Source organism: Podarcis melisellensis, assembly GCF_964234715.1.
Source record: "Podarcis melisellensis genome assembly, chromosome: 16".
In the NCBI taxonomy this organism is placed as follows: Eukaryota; Metazoa; Chordata; class Lepidosauria; order Squamata; family Lacertidae; genus Podarcis; species Podarcis melisellensis.
This window is the reverse complement of record NC_138533.1, coordinates 10462640-10481697: the sequence shown is the minus strand read 5'-3', so window position 1 is coordinate 10481697 and position 19058 is coordinate 10462640. Positions and strand designations below refer to the sequence as shown.

Sequence of the window (19058 nt, the reverse complement as noted above, 5' to 3'; positions counted from 1 at the left end):
TAGGCAACCTAAGGCAGGGGCCCATGGGGGTTTAACTGGCCCCCATGGGGGTTTAACTGGCCCCCAAGCTGCCCCCGAACCGAGCCGCCCTCTCGGCGAGTCCCTGCGTGCTGCGCTAAACCGGCGCAGCACAGGGACTCATTTCTGTGGTGCTGGAAATCATGTCTGCGTACACACCAGAAATCGTGGGGGCGTGTGCTCACAATCCGGCCCACGGAGTTAACCGGCCCAGGCGATGTAAACCTTGCCAACCCCTGGTGTAGACGGACACCGTCTCTCATTCCAGCTGGTCATCTTAAGAACAGCTGTGCAACTTTTTAAGATCTGATGCCTGCTGCTCTGTCAGGGAAGCTGTGGTTACAAGCGGACTGAGCCACAATTCCAGCCCCTTTCCTGGAGCACCGTTTGGGGCAGGGGAGGCATTGGTTTCCAATTGAGGCATAATACACTTCCAGGGCCTTAGCGGTGCTGAGACTGCTGTCGTACCTTCCTGCCCTGTCCAGAGTTGCAAGCACATCCTGTTCCCTTTCCGCCTGCAGGTCCGTCAACGGTGTCTACAGGATTGGGCTCTATGCATTGAAGGATATGCCTGCTGGCACCGAGCTGACTTACGATTACAACTTCCACTCCTTCAATGTGGAAAAGCAGGTGAGGGTTGCATCATCACTCCCAGGAAGGCCTGGGGGAGAAGAGCATGGCTGCATTTTTAATTCTTTAGGCTAGTCCCTCCTTATTGGTACAAGTTGGAGGCGCAAATGTATGAGATGCCCCGTGAGATCACTTTGATCACCTGGGAAATTCTGTTAATAATAGCGCAGCACCCTGCAGACTTTCATGGGGCGCTTGCCTAAAAAGGGCCCCTCAAATTATAGCGGCCAGTATACCAAGACACCTCATTTAGGCAGATGTAGACACCCTAGATACCCAGCTTGACCCCACTGTTGGCCCTAACATCTGCTACTGTCGCCCTGCCAGGAGCAAGCAGTATGGTGGAGTCAGAGAAGGGCCAAGGTGAGGCAGAGGTGCTCGATCAGCAGCAGCAATGGCAGAAAGCTTCTCACCTGAGAGAAGGAGCCCCAGTTTGCCCATATACAGAGTGGGCAGGCCAAAAGCCCAGGAAATTAGAACACCTAGCACCATAAGACATGTCTCTTATTTGAACACAGTAACGGGGTCTTAGCTCACAGGACAGTGGCCATGAGATCCCCGCATACACTATCCTCCATGCGTGAAGGATAGATCCACTCAGGTTGCCAAATTGAGACAGCAGCTCCAGCACAGTAGAGTAGTCATCACAAAAAAGGAGGCCAGAAAAAAGGAGGCAGAAACACAGAGGCGCCAACAAGCCCATTTGTACATTGGCCCCTGCGGTGTCCCATCGAATGGATGGGACTGTATGAGCAGGCAGGGATTCTTGATGGGTCCTATTGGCCTGGGTTGCAAGCTTTGCCGAGGGGGTGTTTTCAAGGTGGGTGTTGTCTCCTTTCTCTTCCAAGCAACTCTGCAAATGCGGCTTTGAGAAGTGCAGAGGGATCATCGGGGGCAAGAGCCAGCGTGTGAACGGCCTCCTGAGCAAAAGCAACCAGCCCGTCACTGCCCAGAGGAGGCCGAGCCGGTCCAAAGAGAAGAGGAAATCCAAGCACAAGTTGAAGAAGAGGGTGAGTGTGCACAGAGCGGGGGGGGGGGCATTTGCCACACTCCATGCATACAGTTGCCGCTTGGGTCAGAGGGGGTGAGCGTGGTTGAGAGCTTGTATTTGGTGTGCAGAAGGCGCCAGGTTCAATGCCCAATATCTCTTTTAAAAAGTATAGTGGGTAGCAGTGGTTTCATCTAGTGCAGGACCACTGCATGTGCTCAGTTTGTTTGACTTTTCTTTCGATAAATCTGCTTGCTACTTGTGGCAACGATCTAATGCAGGGCGGCCCAACTTTCCATACCAAGTGTGCCTCAAGAGTACTTGTGACATGGAACCCATGGGCCGCACTCTACTGGTGCCCCCTCCCCAGCCCTCACACTGCCTTCCCAAAGCTGGGTAAACACTGCACTTGGCTTTGGGGAGGTCTCTAGGACCCTGTCTGAGCCCTCACACCACCTTCCTGAAGCCCAGTGCCTCAGTTACCTGGCTTTGGGAAGGTAGTGTGAGGACTTGGGAAGCATCAAACATTGTCGATGACCTCCAAAAGAGGCTTGAGGGCATTGGACCACCCTGATATAATCATTGATACTCTCTTGGGGGGGGGACTTGTGCTCCCCCTTCCACGACATCTCTTCACTCATGTTAATGTTGACCACAGTAGGGGGTCTCTCTTCCTCACCAGCTGGGATGCTTCTGTCCACCATGATTGTGATCCCCATTTCAGCAACTCTTTCAGACTTTACAAAATGAGAGTGGGATGGGATGCGCATATAACACGTGCTTCCTGTTCTGCATGCTTCTCCACCCAGACCCAAATCCACCTCCTGTTGGTAATGAGGGAACAGCATGGACATGCCCGTTCCAAAAATGGTTTTGAATGAGAGGAACAAAGTGGGGGCCCCATCTTGCTTCATGTACTTACCTTAACTTCCACCCTCCCCTCCCTTCTTTATTATAAACATTTAAGCCCTGAAAGGCCTGTGTTGGGCAGCTCAGCTATACACTGAGTGGGAATTTGAACCTGCCCGACCCAAGTTCAGGATTCTAACCACTGTCTTTTCGCAGTTGGCTTTCTTTGTTCTTGGCTTCTCTTCTCAAGAAGGGTTTGTTTTGTTTTACAGAAGGGTCATGTTCCTGAGGAGCCCAGTGAAAGCTCAAGTACCCCGACTCGGCTGACACCGCAGCTCCAAATGAAGCCCATGTCCAACAGGGAAAGGTGAGGAAGAAGGGCAGCTCCATTCCCTTGTCTCTTCCCAGCAAGTTTCCCTCCCTCCTACTTTGGGCGCAGGGGGCATGAGCTAGGTCAGGCTTCCTCAACCTCGGCCCTCCAGATGTTTTTTTTAGCCTACAACTCCCATGATCCCTAGCTAGCAGGACCAGTGGTCAGGGATGATGGGAATTGTAGTCTCAAAACATCTGGAGGGCCGAGGTTGAGGAAGCCTGAGCTAGATCTCCCCCAAAGCTTCATTTTGGCTCAGTTTATTTCATTTTGATTTAAGAAATTTCTGCCCTGCCTTTTGTCATCAGAAAGTAAGAAGAACCTATCATTAGAGTCCTTTCCAACTCTGAAATTCTATGATTCTATGAAACTACCTCCTGCCAACCTAGCAGTTCGAAAGCACGTCAGGGTGCAAGTAGATAAATAGGTACCGTTCTGGCGGGGAGGTAAACGGCGTTTCCGTGCGCTGCTCTGGTTCACCAGAAGCAGCTTAGTCATGCTGGCCACATGACCCGGAAGCTGTACGCCGGCTCCCTCGGCCAGTAAAGCGAGATGAGCGCCGCAACCCCAGAGTCGGCCACAGCTGGACCTAATGGTCAGGGGTCCCTTTACCTTTACCAATGAAACTACCATAGGATGGTTTGCAACATAATAGCATAAGCAACTTCATTTATTAGATTTTATTTTTTTTACCCACACTTTATCATATATATTTTTATTTAACAAAATGTATATACCACTTGATTGTAATGATACCTTGTAAGCGGTTTACAGGAAATATTAATATTATGAGTAAAAACAATAAATTATCAATAAAAACATTTAGAGAACTGTTAGCATTAACAGTAAACTACAAAGAGATTGAAACATATCACCATCCACATTTAGACTTGCCCAAACGAAAGTGGTTTCAGCAGGTCTCATAAGGTCCCAGGGCAGGTTACAGCAATAAAGTGCACACTTGTAAAACAAATGAAAGTTACCACCGTAAAACAAGAAAATTGTAAAAACAAATTGAAACAGTTCCATGTATTGAAAGCAGTGCAAACATTTAAAAACCATTCCATATATAAGAACAGTTAAGATAGTCCCAGTACAGATGCAGACTGTTTGCAAATACAATGCAAAAATAATATGCATGCAGTATTCTCTCTCTATATATAAAACCTGTATATATAATTTCATAGATATTGCTGATAATAATCAGTAATATGTGATATCAGGTAATGCACAGTAGTACATAATACATGATGGGCAAAACTTAACAAGCAGCTGTGTGAAGTTATTCACACTTCATGCCATCCCATAATTGAGAAGGCTTTAGCTATGACTTTGCACAATGTTCTAAACCATGGTTTGCAAACAGCTGCCCAATAAGGATTTTTTAAAAAAGTGGTTTGGTGAGATGTTAGAAGTGACAAACCGCAGACTCGTTGCTGCCTCCCCAGAGCCAGCTGCATTATATAAAAGCTGAATGGGTAGGGAAGTGGAAGCAGACAAGCAGGTCTAAATCATGGCTTTATTAAGATGCTCAGGCTGTGATTATGTGTTCCAAATCATGATCAGAACGAATCATGGATTGGTAGGTCTGAGTCAAGCCTTTCTACAGAAATGGCCCAACCCTTGCTTTTAACCTGTGCCTCCCTGGCATCTGTCTGATGCTTCCCCTACTTGGTCTCTATTCCTGACCCTTCCTCCTCCTCCTCCTCTTCCCAGTCTGATCTCATGTAGATTCCAACCCCTTAGAGCAGGGATCTCTCACTACTATGCTGTGGCGATGTGCTGCAAATATCCCGCAGCAGTCAACCTCGGAAGGTGAAGAAAGCCTTTTATTTCAGCCCCCACCTCTTCTCTTCCCCACCCCTCATCTTTATTTGTGCTTCCCCAAGGAATTTTGTGCTGAAGCATCATGTTTTCTTGGTGCGCAATTGGGAGAAGATCCGGCAGAAGCAAGAGGAGGTCAAGCACGCCAGCGACAACCTTCAGTCCGCCTCGTTATACACCCGCTGGAATGGGATGTGCCGGGATGATGGCAATATAAAATCTGGTCAGTGCCCCTGTTGCAACTGGAGTGAATCTCCCAGCCTTTCTCGGTGTCTCCTGGATAAGCGATAAGCATTCCGTGGACCTAAACCTTTCTCAAATCAGTCTTGCAAAAAGTTGCCATCCTGTCTGTCTCAGATATTTGTGATCTAATGAACCAAACTTGAACCTCCTTTTCCTAGTCACCTAAAAGCGATTCTGCCTTGCCCCAGGCAATTGGACAAGCAGTGCCCTGACCACATTTTACCCTTTGTGTTGCATTCAACTAAAATTTTATATCCAGCAGCAGTGGCATGATATATGCAAAGCCCCCGCTCTGTACAATGAGAGTTGCCGGTTTTTAAGTCCCTCAGACATACATGTTGTTCAGGGGAGAGGAAGTGGGAAGGTAGCTCAGTAGCAGATCAGGAAGTCCCAGGTTCTCTAGTTAGCTGCCTCCCAGTAGGGTTGAGAGAGACGGAAACCCTGGGGAGCTGCAGACAAAACCAAACTAATTGGGCTGGTTGCTTCCTGTGTTCCTGCGGGCTTCGACTAAAGAGGCACCTCTTCCTCCCCTCTCTTTTTCAGATGTCTTCATGACACAGTTCTCTGCCCTGCAGACTGCCCGCTCAGTGCGGACACGGCGGCTGGCTGCGGCCGAGGAGAACATCGAAGTGGCGCGGGCCGCACGCCTCGCGCAAATCTTCAAGGAGATCTGCGACGGGATCATCTCGTACAAAGGTGATGGCTGCCGAGGGCCAGAGGCAGGAGCTGATCGTTTGACAGCCTCCACAATCCTGTGTTGCTGGGTTTCCAGAGTGAGGAGAGCTTGAGTGTAGGATTTCAGGGGTTCAGTGATGAATGGCTCATGGGTGAGAGCAGGAGCTACTTTGGGGGAAGTCTTTGCATCCCTGGCATCTTCAGATGGGGCTGGGAAGGACCCCGGTCTGAAAAGCTGCAGAACTGCTGCCCAGCCAGTGTCAACAGTGACACTGAGTGAGGTGAACCCAGTGGTCTGATCCTGTATTAGGCAGCTTCCCATACACTTCCTTGGCTTTTGCAGCATTTGCTGTGGGGTGGCCAACCTCTGTCTCACCGTCCGTCACCCATGAGGACTGTCAAGTGTTTGATACACATGCTGCTCCCGCCTCCTTAGTCTTGAATTGTAAAGAGCTGTAGCAGAAGGGGTTCGAGCTCTAGAAGTAGTGGACAGAATTTGAGGGAGGGAGTACACAGCGGGTGGAGGAAATTCATTGGAACACCAGAAGAGCCTGGCTGCTGGATCAGACCAAAAGGCCCATCTATCTTGCCGTGGCCCCACCTGAGCCCACAAGAAGGGCATGAACTTGAACAGCACTTGCCACAAGGGCCTATTTAAAGAAACTGTAAATTGCATTGCCTCTTAATTTCAGCTTGTGATGTAGCTGTGACTTAGGCAAGTCAGGGACTAAGGGGCATGTGTTTCTTTCCCACATATAGTTCCTCATAATTTCTCCTGCCAAATAACACTCACCCACCCCAAAAACTACCCAAGACCAACTGTACTGTAAAACCCCTGTGGCAACTGCTCTGCATCCCTCTGCTTCTGTTACAGATTCCTCCAGACAGCTGCTAGCAACTCCTTTGCTGAATCTTCCCCCGAAGAAAAAGTAGGTTTTTAGCATTCTCCGAAGGGGGAGTGGTGGAGAATCTGTCATTTTACAAAATAGGTCATTCCTCAAATACGGGATTATCAGTAACCTTGCACATTCCCCACCCCCCTCCCTGGCTTAGAAACGCAGATTACTATGAGAAGATCTCCGACCCCCTTGATCTCACCACCATCGAGAAGCAGATCTTGACAGGCTACTACAAAACTGTGGAAGCTTTTGACGGCGACATGTTGAAGGTCTTCCGCAACACTGAAGTGAGTTTGCTGTTGTGTTGGGAGAGGAAGGCACTTGGTTCTAGCCGAGGGTCCCAGCTGGTCCTTTGAGAGTCGAGATGTATTTATTAATTACCTTCAATACAATTGTCTCTGAAATGCTCAAGTTCTGGTCTGGAGACCTTGCGACACCAAATAACACAGTAGAGGAAGGGCCTCGGGAGTGGCAGAGGAGGAGAGATGTCCTTTTGCCTTTCCACCACCCCACTCCTGAGAACCCCGCCTAACCCTAGTGAACTTATACAACTCCCATTCGAGGCTGGGCGGAGTCTTGAATCAGAAGCCACTGCCCTTGCATCTTGCGGATATGCTGTAATGTTCCGTTGCAGTGCCCACTTGTTACTTGCAGTGGAAGAAAATGAACCAAGCTGGGAGGGACTGGTGGGTAGGAAGGAGAAATTGATGGGACCGGGGTAGGGGGCGCCTACATCAGAGTTTTATGGCGGCAAAGATTGAAGCAGAAAGGGCATTTCAGTGGGGGTGGGAAAGGCTCTGAGTTTCTGGACTTTTGTCTCCTGCTCAGAAGTACTACGGCAGGAAATCCCCGATTGGGCGGGACGTCTGCCGGCTGCGGAAGGCCTACTACAACGCCCGCCACGAGGCAGCTGCCCAGATCGATGAGATCGTCGGAGAGACGGCGAGCGAGGCGGACAGCAGCGAGACCTCCATGTGCGAGAAGGAGAGTGGGCACGAGAAGGACGAGGACGTGATCCGCTGCATCTGTGGGTTGTACAAGGACGAAGGGCTCATGATCCAGTGCGACAAGTGCATGGTGAGGGCAGGTTGTGCGCTCCTCTCCCTCACAAGACGGGGCTGCGTTCTTGCTGCAGATGAGAAACGTCTGCTCACACGTAGCCCCTGTACCTGGCCCTGTTCTGTCAAAAGGCAAGGTCCAGACCAATGGCTGGATTCCCTCCTCTATAGCAGCCTGGTATTGGTGGGCCAGAGGAATCTGAACCAATTAGAACAGAGGTGCACCCCCTGAGGCCCTTCTTCATGTGCCTCCTCCACAAGAAGGCCGGAAGGTGGCTCCCTATTTGTGGAACGCTCTCCCCAGGGAGGTTTGACTGGCACCTTCATACACCTTTAAGCACTAGGTAGAAATTTCCTCTTCAACCAGGCCTTTGGCTAATTGACATCCGATGCCCTTTTTAAATGTGTCATCAGAGGGAGCATTATTGGTTTGTTGATGGTCTTACCTTAACTATGAATTTTGTGGTTTTTATATTGTAATTTTATGTTGTGAACCACCCTGAGATCTACAGGTGAAGGGCAGCTAATAATGATAATGATGATGATAATGATAATGATGATGATGATGATAATAATAATAATAATAATAATAATAATAATAATAATAATAATAATAATATCAGACCACTGGCACATATGAGTCAGTATTTTCTACTCTGCTTGACATTGACTCTCTGGCCTCCATCCCTGATAATCTCTGTTTTTAAGATGCTGTTACATTGTTTTTAGGCTGCATTATTTGAGTTAAAAAATCTTAAACTGTTCAGAAATGCTTTAAAATAAATAAAACTCGTCTTCTGATGCTTTGGGGTGGATCTCCTTTCCCGCACTTTCTGATGTGTCTGTTTCCTCCTGTAGGTCTGGCAGCACTGTGACTGTATGGGGGTGAACTCTGACGTCGAACACTACTTGTGTGAGCAGTGTGAACCTCGCACAGTGGATAGGGTAAGCCACCTTCGCTTGCCCAGAACTGGGCAGGGTGACTTTGAAACCCTCACTCCATTGGCCTCTTTATTTTTTACACAGCCAGGCTGTTTCAGCGGCTTTCTCCTCTAAGGAAGCCTGGGAATTGTAGCCTTTCAGCGTTCAAATGTTTTTCACAAAACCACGGTCCCCAGAGTTCCATGGAGGGTGCAGGCTTTATTAGTGCTGCGTCTGCGTTCATCTTGGTTTCTAAACATAGTCAGGATGACAAGACGTGTCAACGCCTTTTGCCTTTTTCTTTCTCGCAGGAGGTTCCTATGATTCCCCGACCTCATTACGCCCAGCCTGGCTGCGTTTACTTCATCTGTCTGTTACGGGACGATCTGTTGCTACGTCAAGGTGGGTGTGTTGACTTCCTGGGGGGTGGGAGGGAAATTCATAATATTCAAAGTTTTTAAGAAGGCAGCCAAAACACAGGTTGTAGCCAAGCAGAAGCACAGGAACATAAACTATACATTAAAAAATGACATAAAGATAAAAACTTGACCTATACAATAAATAAAGCTTACATAAAACAGGAACCTTAAATCTCAAGGGCAGTCACATAGCTTGTTCTAAGTTTAGCAGCCTTCTCTGCAAATTTAGCTGCGTTGAACATTACAGACTTGTCCGAACCAGACAACAGATACTTAATCCTATCCATATTACTGAGGATAGGAGTCGCGGCTGAAGATTTCTAGGTGTTTCATACAGTTCACAGTATAGCATAGAGTGCCTGGTGCCCCTTCCCCTCCAGGGACTACCTCAAACACAAAAGGACTGATTCTGGGGATTTGGATTAATTAAGAGGCAGCCGAGAGGGTCCTTTGGGGCATCCATCCCCTCTCTCGCGACTGCTGTTTGTCAAGGTGCTTGAGCCTGCCTTGCTCACTGATTGAGGGTATCAAAATTAAAGGTGAGACATTAAGCGATTTAGAAATCTTGGGCCACCTAAGCACTGGGGCCACCTGGTCTGACTGGCGGCAGCTCTCCAGGTTGTTTCCTCAGTCTCAGGAATCGGGGCTCTGTGGTGGCTGTTGGGTAGGAGAAAGGGAATTAGGCAGCTTTTATGGAAAAGTCATGGTATTTGAATCTCAGAATCGTAGCATCAGAAGGGGCCCCATCTTGTCCAACCCCCTGCAATGCAGGAGTCTCAACTAAAGCATCCATGACAGGTGGCCATCTGACCTCTGCTTAAAAACCTCCAAGGAAGGAGAGTCCACAACCTCCCGCGGGAGACCGCTCCACTCAACAGCTCTTAGCCACTAAGACTAAATGGGCCACCCCTGTTCATTGTCAGGATGTCTCTGTTCAAAACCAAACAGGGGAGACCCATTGCCCTTAAGCTCCTGCTTTGTGGGCTTCTAGTTAGCCACTAAAGGAAATGGGATGCTAGACTGGACAGAGGCTTGGTCTGATCCAGCCGGCTTCCTAGCTGGGGAAGCCATTTCATTGAACCTGGCAGTTCTTTTTGCACGCAGCCCATGCTTTCAACTGCTGAGCCACCTCTGCTACCACCACTCAGTTTGTTAGGCTTCTGTAAATCCACCCTGCTGGGGTATGAGAAAGCCGCTCTGATACGCCCTTCTCCACTCCATCAACAGGTGACTGCGTGTACCTGATGAGAGACAGCCGAAGGACCCCAGACGGCCACCCTGTCCGGCAGTCGTACCGCCTGCTCTCCCACATCAACAGAGAGAGACTCGACATCTTCCGTATTGAAAAGCTCTGGAAGAACGAGAAGTAAGTTCCAGCCCCACCTTGCTTTAAAAAAGTGGAGCTCGATCTCACTTTGGTGGGAGACCAGCCACATTGGACTCCCATCAAAAACGTGTCATCGGAGAATTTTCCCATCTCTCCCTTGCATGAAAGTAGCAGGTGGTGGCAGTTCATGAAGCCGTAAGATTTTCCCACCTCTTTTCCTGTGGTGAGAAAACTAAAGAGGTGGGTAACCTATAACACACACGCACACACCAAATGTTGCTGGACTCCCATGATCCCCAGCAAGAATAGCCAGCTGCAGTTGTAAGCCAGCAAGACCGGGAGGGTTGGAGGGCATCATTCATTTGGTGACATCATTCTCCTCCTTTGGCGGATGTGTCCAATGCAGACAGGAGGTTCAGCTAAGCCCTGTCTCTAGAGACCAATGAGAGCTTCACAGGATGTCGTCATGCTCCTCCACTAGTGTGCTCTTACTGCACTGAGAAATGGCCTAAGTTCAGATCTTTTATCTTCAATCTTAGGCTTGGCTGATCTGAACCTCAGAACTCATCACCCATAAATATATTTGTTTTTTATAATATATATTTATGTACATATGCCACCATATATATATATATATATATATGCCACCAAGTTACACAAAATATTATGGTGCATGTACAACAAGCTATACAAGTTCGGAAAAGCATAAAATGCCATAAAAGCCAAATAATTAAAATAAATGGCTAATCAAGAAAATTTTGACAGCTGTCTAAATCAGTCAGCATAAAAACATCTTTGAGTGATGCTGAAAAGGAGGGTGCCTGCCAAATCTCTGCTGTAAAATTGTGTTTTTCCGCATGGCAATGATCAATTCCCAGCTTCTAGTTGAGGCCTGGCAATGAGTACACACTTAAAACTTAATTATATTTAACAGCGATCGTATTAAGCTCCTCCGTAAACACAGATTCATTTGCAGGCAACCAGGAGGGAGAGGAATAAAAGCCAAGCTCCCTCACTGAGGTCACCTTGGGTCTGGCTGGGGCTCTCATGAGTCAGTGCTCCATCGTCAGCATCCAAACCACCTCTCCTCTCAGCTCACCTGTTGTGTCAGAATCCCAGGGCTTGTGGCTGTCAGCCAAGCAAAAGGGAGCAAATTCTGTAGAGGAGGAGGAGGAGGAAGCGTGTGGGTCCGTTGGGTCCATCATCTCAGCTCCAATGGAAACACCTCCTTCCTTTTTTCCTCCTTATATCAGGGAGGAACGGTTTGCCTTCGGCCACCATTATTTCCGTCCGCATGAAACGCACCACTCCCCATCCCGGAAGTTCTACCACAACGAGCTGTTCCGGGTACCGCTGTACGAGATCATCCCTTTGGAGGCCGTGGTGGGCACCTGCTGCGTCCTGGATCTCTACACCTATTGCAAAGGCAAGTCAATGGTTTCGGCGGCCTGGAGCCACCTTGATTTTTCTCTCCAGGGGGACCTATAATCCCAGGCTGTTGTGCTCCCCAGCGCACAGTGCCAGGTGTAAATAGGTAAAGGCTCCTGTTTGAGCCCTGAAATACCCCTTCGGCAGCCTGTACACACTCTTCACAGTTCTGGTTGTGCCCTGTCTAAAAAGGAGATGGTAGAGCTGGGAAAAGTGCAAACCATAGAATAATAGAACCATTAAGAGTCATCAGGTCCAACCCTCTGCAGTGCAGGAATCTTTTTTCGCAGTATGGGGCTTGACCCACAACCCTGAGATTAGAGAACAACAAAGAAATGAGACTAGGGAACAACAAAGAAAAGATGAGGATAAGCATCTTCCTCACAAGGAAATCCAAAGCATTTTTTGTTTAACGGTCAGGGAGGAGGCACCATCAGAGGTTTATAAAATTATGCATAGTGTAGAGAAAATGAACATAGAGAAGTGTTTTTCTTTCCCTGCTGCTTCGAGCTCCGGAGAGTCACCCATTTAAATCACTCTTGACGGTAAAGGCCAACGAAGGAGGATTCTGGACCAAACAGGTGGTATCCGCCTAAAATTCCCAGGAGGATCACTGAAATCAGTGGAGCAAAAGCTGTTCGTGCCCATTAATTTCAGTGGTTCTGCCACCATACCTGATGATGGATCGTGGCTCTCAGATGACATTAAAATAAGATGGCTGGTAGACCTCTGTGAAGCTTCTGTCAACAGCTGCTTATAGCTGTGATGATTGAACGGAATCGCTGAACGCCAGTTGCTGAGAAGAGGGGGTGGAGGACACAGCCCAGAGGTCGGCAACCTAAGGCCCATGGGCCGGAAGCAGCCCATGGGGGTCACTTAACTGGCCCATGAGCCACCCCCGAACCGAGCTGCCTGCTTGGTGAGTCCCCATGTGCTGCGCTAAACCAGCTCAGTGCGGCGTGGGAACTTGCTTTTGCGGCTCTGGAAATTGCTTCTGCACATGCCCAAACGCTGGAAATCGCTTCTGCACAGGCACGATTTCCGGTGTCTGGGCATGCGCAGAAGCACCGCAGGCATGTGCAGATGCAATTTCCGGTATCTGGGCATGCACAGAAGCAATTTCCGGCGCCGCGGACATGCACAGATGCGATTTCCTGCATCTGGGCATGTGCGGAAGTGATTTCCGGTGCCGCGGATATGTGCAGACGTGATTTCCAGCATCGCACTGCGCCAGTCCAGTTCACGGAGGATCTCTGCGGGAGTGGTCTGGCCCATGCCCAGTAAGCCTTACCAACCCCTGACACAGTCTGTTACCTTCAAGCTCTGCCTCTGGTCTACCCAGGAACATCAGCTTGGTCCTCTGTAGAAAACTGGCTGCTGGGCCCTTTTGGTCTCATCCAACAGCACAGACTTAACTTCCGTTCCCTGTAGAACACAGACCACAGAAAGCTGCCTCATGCCGAGTCATTCCTTTCTGCATCTTACTCAGCGTTATCTACACGTTGTCTGGCAGCATCAGCAGCTCTCCAGGCAAAAGTCTCTCTCAGCCCTACCTGGAGATGCCAGGGATTGCACCTGGTACCTTCTGCATGCATAGCAGATGCTCTGCAACTGAGCTGTGGCCCTTCCATACGTGTATCTGTGCAAGGTTCACTGCTTTAGCCTAGCCGCCAGCATCTGCAGGAGGCAGGCAGTCCTTGCTGCGTCTATGTGCTGAGGGTTAAGTGAGCCAGTTTTAGCTACTCACCAGGCAGACACACAGAGCAGAATTACCTGCCCTCGGATGTGGCTAACCTGAAAGCGAATTGTGCTGAAAACCAGAAGGTTGCCCCCAAATTCTTAACCACTTCCACATGCTAAACTTCATTTGGAGGTAAGAATATAGGAGGAGTTGTTTTTCTTTTTAAGTGCAGGAACAAACATTTGCTTCCGTCCAGGGAAAGTTACAGTAACAAGGATTTAAAAGACAATATCCTGCAGTTTTGCGAGGGTGGCAAGTTCCTTTAGTTTTTAAAAACCCTCTCCAGCCCTGCCAGGAGGAATTTGGAACAGCTAAGCTCCCTAGTCGTGCTTATTTTGATTCTTGGCACTCTGCCTCACCTGATATTCTTGCTGTGCCAAAACTCCCTATAGGAAGGCCAAAGGGGGTGAAGGAGCAGGACGTCTACATCTGCGACTACCGCCTCGACAAGTCAGCCCACCTTTTCTACAAGATCCACCGGAACCGCTACCCAGTCTGCACCAAGTCCTACGCCTTCGACCACTTCCCCAAAAGGATGACGCCGAAAAGAGACTTCTCGGTGAGCGGCTCCACAACTTCTCTCTCTGGCATCAAGGGGAATCCTAACCCACATGCTAAAACTCTGCTTTCGTTTAATTTGTTACAAGCGAACACCAGTAACCACAAACCGGTTGTTCCTACGGACACAAGGGTGGAATAATAAGGTTAAGCCAAAGGCAACTCCAATCAGAGCATCTCTTTTAAGTTGCCACCCTTTGCAGGAAGCTGCCATCTCCTGGATGAATTCAGACCTGATTTCCTTTGACTTCAGATCTGATTTCCTTTGCAGCAGTGGCAGAGTGGGAGGCTCTTCCAAGCTGTACACTGATAAGCACCTGCATTATACCATAATCACATTCTTCCCCCCTCCCCACCCTGCTGTTCAATTCCACGTACTTTCCCACTGAGCCTCAAGTAAAATAACTCTCATGCTGCTGAATATATAGGATGGAATTAAAAAGGAGCATGGGAATCTGCCTTCTACCATGTCAGATGATTGGTTCAGCTGTGTTGACACTGACTGATAGCAGGTCTCCAGGGTTTGAGGCAGGGAGTCTTTCCTAGCCCTACCGGGGGATTTGAACCTGGGACCTTCTGCAAACAAAGCAGGTGCTATTTCTCTGCGTTTACAGCATTAAGCCTCCTCTGAACTTTCACTTGATTCTCTTTTACTCCTCCATTGCAGCCTCATTATGTACCAGACAACTACAAGAGGAATGGAGGCAGGTGAGTCGCTTTAGCTTCTTTTGGCTCCTTTTTCTTCTTTTTTTTAGGGCCTTCAGTCTGGTGGGTGCTTCTGCAGAGACCTTTTTGGAGCTCTTGCTCTCAGTTGCTTACCTGCAGCACAAATGGCACTTTCCTTGCCTTCCTTTGAGTTAGACAGGATGGGAGCAAGAGCAGCCTAGCTTGCCTGCGACCCTTAAGCAGTACAGAGAAGGCATCCTGCAAAGCCGCTAGCAGAAAGCTGAGGCAGCATGCAAGTGGAGTGTGGTGCTCCCTCAGTAGAGATGACTCTGGGCAGCTCAGGGACAGGATCATAGAAAGAGGGGCTTTGTCCCTCAATCCCCACCCCTTGCAAAGCAGATAGGATGGTGGTAATAAAGTGAGGCATGCCGTAACCCAGGATTCCCACAACTCCCAGAACTCAGGGTCAGCAGTCTCCTGTACACACTCTTCACACTTCTGGTTGTGCCCTGTCTAAAAAGGATGTTTGGCAGCAAGTTGACGGCAAGCAAAAGAAGGTGTTTTCACTATACTTGTTTAAAGGATGTTTGCTCTGCAGTAGTGAGGCAGCCGCTCTCTCAGGTCTGGGGGGAAAAATCACTGCTCCAAATGGAACAGAAATGACACATCTGCCCAGTGTGTGTGTGTGTGTTCGTGTATGTTCGTTCCTCCAAGGCCCGCTCCCCAGTGTGGTGTTCCTCTGAGGAGCAGCTGCCACCTTACAGAGTGAGACCCTTGACTCCTGTAGCCTGGCATTGTCCACAAGGACTGGCGGTGGCCCTGCCAGGTTTCACGCAGGGGTATCTCCCAGCCCCACCTGGAGATGCCATTGGGGTTTGAACTTGGAGTGTTTTCTATGCAAAAGCCCAGAGTGCTGTACTACTGAGACACACACACACACACTGCTCATAGCCTAAAGTAGCGCTGCCCAGAATTCTGCTGCTTCATTTCTGTGGTGCCTTGAAAAGGTACCGTATTTTTCGCCCTATAGGACGCACTTTTTCCCCTCCCAAAATGAAGGGAAAATCTGTGTGCGTCCTATGGGGCGAATGCAGGCTTTCACTGAAGCGTGGAGAGCAAGAGGGGTCAGTGCGCACCGACCCCTCTTGCTCTCCATGCTTCAGGAAGCTATCAGCAAGCCTGGGAAGCCCACGGGAGTTCCAGCAGGGCTCCCTAGGCTGCGGAGAGCAGCCTGCTGCCCGGAGCGCAGGGCGCACCGAAGCAGAGTGCCCCGCGCTTCAGGCAGACATCCGCGGCTGGGGGGGGGAATCAATCCCCCCCCTTTATTCCCCCCCAAAAAAACTAGGTGCGTCCTATAGGGCGAAAAATACAGTACATTCTCGATTGGGTTCTGTGACCTCTTATGTAGGAAGACGGGGGATATGTGGCGGGGGGATTGCCTCCCAAACATGACCCTTTCAGAGATCTAGAGAGGAAGGACACAGGGAGCCCTCAGCACAGAAGGAGTGCAAGCTGCAGCAGCAGTGTGCATCCCTCCCATTTGTGTGTGTGAGAGAGAGGGAGGACCATGTTGGAAGGTTCTCCCCCTGACATGTGGCTGACGTCTCTTTTCTCAGGTCATCTTGGAAGTCTGACCGTTCCAAGCCCCAGAACAAAGACCTGAGCCAAGAGGAGGACCCCCTGCCGCTCATGGAAGACGTGATCGTGAGTCAGGACCAGGCTCCCAGCGAGCCGGCGCCCAGCCTGGAGGAGCCAGAGAAAGAGGCGCCTCCTCAGGAGAGTGGCGAGGTGGAGAAAAAGGTGGAGGAGAGCAGCCCCGTCCCCAGGCGGCCCTGCACCCCGGAGGAACGCAGGAACATGCAGCGAGAGAGGCTCAACCTCATCCTCCTCACCCTCCTAGAGAAAATCCCAGGGAAAAATGGTAAGAGGCGAGAGCGCAGCCCCCCTTCTTATTCCCCTCGCCAGAAACCTCTTTTAAAGTTAGAGGATTGTTAGTAATGTGTAGCTCCCAACTTTTTTGGGAGTGGGGGAGCTTGAGTAAAGCAGCCCAGATAATCATCACACCAAAAGCTAGCCCAGCTGGTAGTAGTAGTAGTGATTATTATTATTATTATTATTATTATTATTATTATTATTATTATTTTATTTTATTTATACCCTGCCCTCCCCAGCCAAGACCGGGCTCAGGGCGGCTAACAACCAATAATAAAAATAAGTTGATTAAAATACAACTTAAAAAACAAGATTAAAATACAACATTAAAACATTAAGATGCAGCCTCTTCACAGGAGGAGACAGGGAAAAAGAAAGAGGGGGGAGGGAATCAAATTGATTCTAAGCCAAAGGCCAGGCGGGACAACTCTTACAGGCCCTGCGGAAAGAAATCAGATCCCGCAGGGCCCTGGTCTCATGAGACAGAGCATTCCACCAGGCCGGAGCCAGTGTTGAAAAGGCCCTGGCTCTGGTTGAAGCCAATCTAAGTTCCTTAGGGCCCGGGACCACTAGGGTGCTGCTTAAGGTCCTCTGTGGTACAGAGCAAGGCTGGTGGCGGGCATGGCCTGAGGGAGAGAGGCGTCTGCCCTCCGGGTCTGAGGTTCTTTACCAAGTAGCAAAGCATCTTTCTTGGGTTCCAAGAGCGTTTGCTCTCTTTAGTCCACACTGTTATTTTCCTTTGGTGCGTGTGTCTCTTCCAGCAATTGACGTCACGTACCTGCTAGAGGAAGGTTCGGGGAGGAAGCTGCGGCGGCGCACTCTGGTTCTTCCCGAGAGCAGCTTTCGGAAGTGACGCTGTGCCCCGGGGACAGAGGCTGCGGCCTGGAGTTTTCCGCCGTCGGATTGTGCGTGAGACGGACTTGGACGGGCGAGGCTTTGCCGCCTTCCTGTGCCTCTGCAGTGTGCGTTGAGGGCGTCAGGTGGGCAAGAGGAAACTGACACACACACAAAAAAAAAACCCCCCACGGTTCTGTAGCACTTAGAAGAAACGGTTGGGCAGGCGCGCCGCCCTGCCCCTTCACCCGCGGCCTGCCTGGCAGTGGTCTTAACAATGTGTGTGGTGTTGGGCGTGCCTTGTTGTCAATGTTGAGGTACTAAGGAAAAAAAACAACCTTGTGGTTCTTTGTCCGAGATGGTCAAATTTTAGTTTAACTTATTCCCCTCCACCCTCCCCACCCCAGCGTCCCTGCGCCAGAGGGAGGGGAAAGGGGGGGTGTACAAGGTGTGGGGGGGTGTTGGTGAACCGGTTCGGAACCACGCTCTTTCCGAAGGAACCCACATCGTTTCTCCTTCAGCTGGCGCAACAGTCTGATTTCGGAAGTTGTTTGGGAGGGCGGAGGTGACGGCGTGAGGAAGTGTCCGGGCCCTGAAGGGCTGAAGATACAGGGAGGGGGGCAAGATCTTCGATTTTGCGCAAGATGCAACAGAGGAAGTGTGGCGCTCTGAGCGCGAGGGGGCTGTCGGACATTCTGCGTGGAAAGCGCCCCATCGCCGCGGAGGCCGCAGACTCGAAATGAAAGCACTTGGTTCTGCGTTCTGCACCTCGGGGTGGGGTGGCGGTCAAGGAGAACAACGGTGGTTTTAATTTCTCTCTCTATCCCTCCCTCCCCTTTTATTTTGCTGCAGAAGATTTTTTATAAAGCCAAGTCCACCCTGTTTTACTTATTTTTCGTTTTAGTGTTTTCGGTTGGGTTTTATATATAAATATATATATATATATATATATAAGAAAAAAGAAAAAAATTAAATAAGCTGTGGTTCTTGTGTGTCCAGTGCATTGTGAAAACTTTCAAAGACAAAAAAAAAAAAAAGAAAGAAAGGAAAACTGTTAAAACAACAAAAGGCAAACAAAAACCAACCTTTCACTACACAAACCGTCAAGCAGTATTTTCTGAGCGCGTATTTGTTGTGAAACCGTAGACTATTATCCACTGATTAACACTACTCTTTGTGTTTCTTTTTTTTTTTTAAGAAAAAGAAGAAAAAATATAAAACCTGTACAGCTTAAAAGCGTCCCGTCTCTTAAAGAGACAGTGTATTTTACTCTTCCCGCCTCTCTCTCTGCCCTTAATCCAAGGAGGGGGGGGTGGATTAAAAAGACACAAGTGTTAACTCTCGTCGGCTGCAGCGAAGGAACCGTTTCCTTGCTTTTGACGCAGTAGGGTGTTCAGCCGCCCTGGTTGCTGTCGTCCGGTGCCAGGCCCAAGGGAGTGGCGTGACTCCATGATGACGTACCACATGTCCCCCTCCCTCCGGACACCAGCAACTCACGGGCAGTTGCACGGGCAAAGGGAGCTGGCAGTCAGGCATACACTGGCCCTTTAAACGTGGCTTTGCTCTCAGTCTCTCTTTGGCGTTCATATGCATATTATGGTCCTGTTTTAGATGTCCTTACGAAAGAATCCCGTTTTTAAATGTGCCAAGTTGTATATATCTTAAATCTCCCTCTCTC

General features: G+C 49.4%; 1 protein-coding gene across 2 annotated transcripts in view; it reads left to right on the top strand.

Moving 5' to 3' along the window:
* The window catches only part of ASH1L (ASH1 like histone lysine methyltransferase), a 76549-nt gene extending 57976 nt beyond the window's left edge, over nucleotides 1-18573 (top strand). Inside the window, exons 13-28 of one of the 2 annotated variants that reach the window (XM_081891287.1) lie at nucleotides 540-648; nucleotides 1497-1658; nucleotides 2758-2852; nucleotides 4745-4902; nucleotides 5466-5618; nucleotides 6472-6526; nucleotides 6651-6783; nucleotides 7325-7573; nucleotides 8413-8499; nucleotides 8787-8877; nucleotides 10122-10260; nucleotides 11475-11651; nucleotides 13787-13949; nucleotides 14616-14656; nucleotides 16231-16535; nucleotides 17308-18573. In XM_081891287.1, the coding sequence (XP_081747413.1) occupies nucleotides 540-648; nucleotides 1497-1658; nucleotides 2758-2852; nucleotides 4745-4902; nucleotides 5466-5618; nucleotides 6472-6526; nucleotides 6651-6783; nucleotides 7325-7573; nucleotides 8413-8499; nucleotides 8787-8877; nucleotides 10122-10260; nucleotides 11475-11651; nucleotides 13787-13949; nucleotides 14616-14656; nucleotides 16231-16535; nucleotides 17308-17399 (2209 nt within the window). In that variant the 3' untranslated portion in view covers nucleotides 17400-18573. Of the gene's footprint in view, nucleotides 1-539; nucleotides 649-1496; nucleotides 1659-2757; nucleotides 2853-4744; nucleotides 4903-5465; nucleotides 5619-6471; nucleotides 6527-6650; nucleotides 6784-7324; nucleotides 7574-8412; nucleotides 8500-8786; nucleotides 8878-10121; nucleotides 10261-11474; nucleotides 11652-13782; nucleotides 13950-14615; nucleotides 14657-16230; nucleotides 16536-17307 lie in introns of both variants that reach the window. The other variant, XM_081891286.1, reaches the window with a different exon arrangement.
* Nucleotides 18574-19058: the final 485 nt, after the last annotated feature.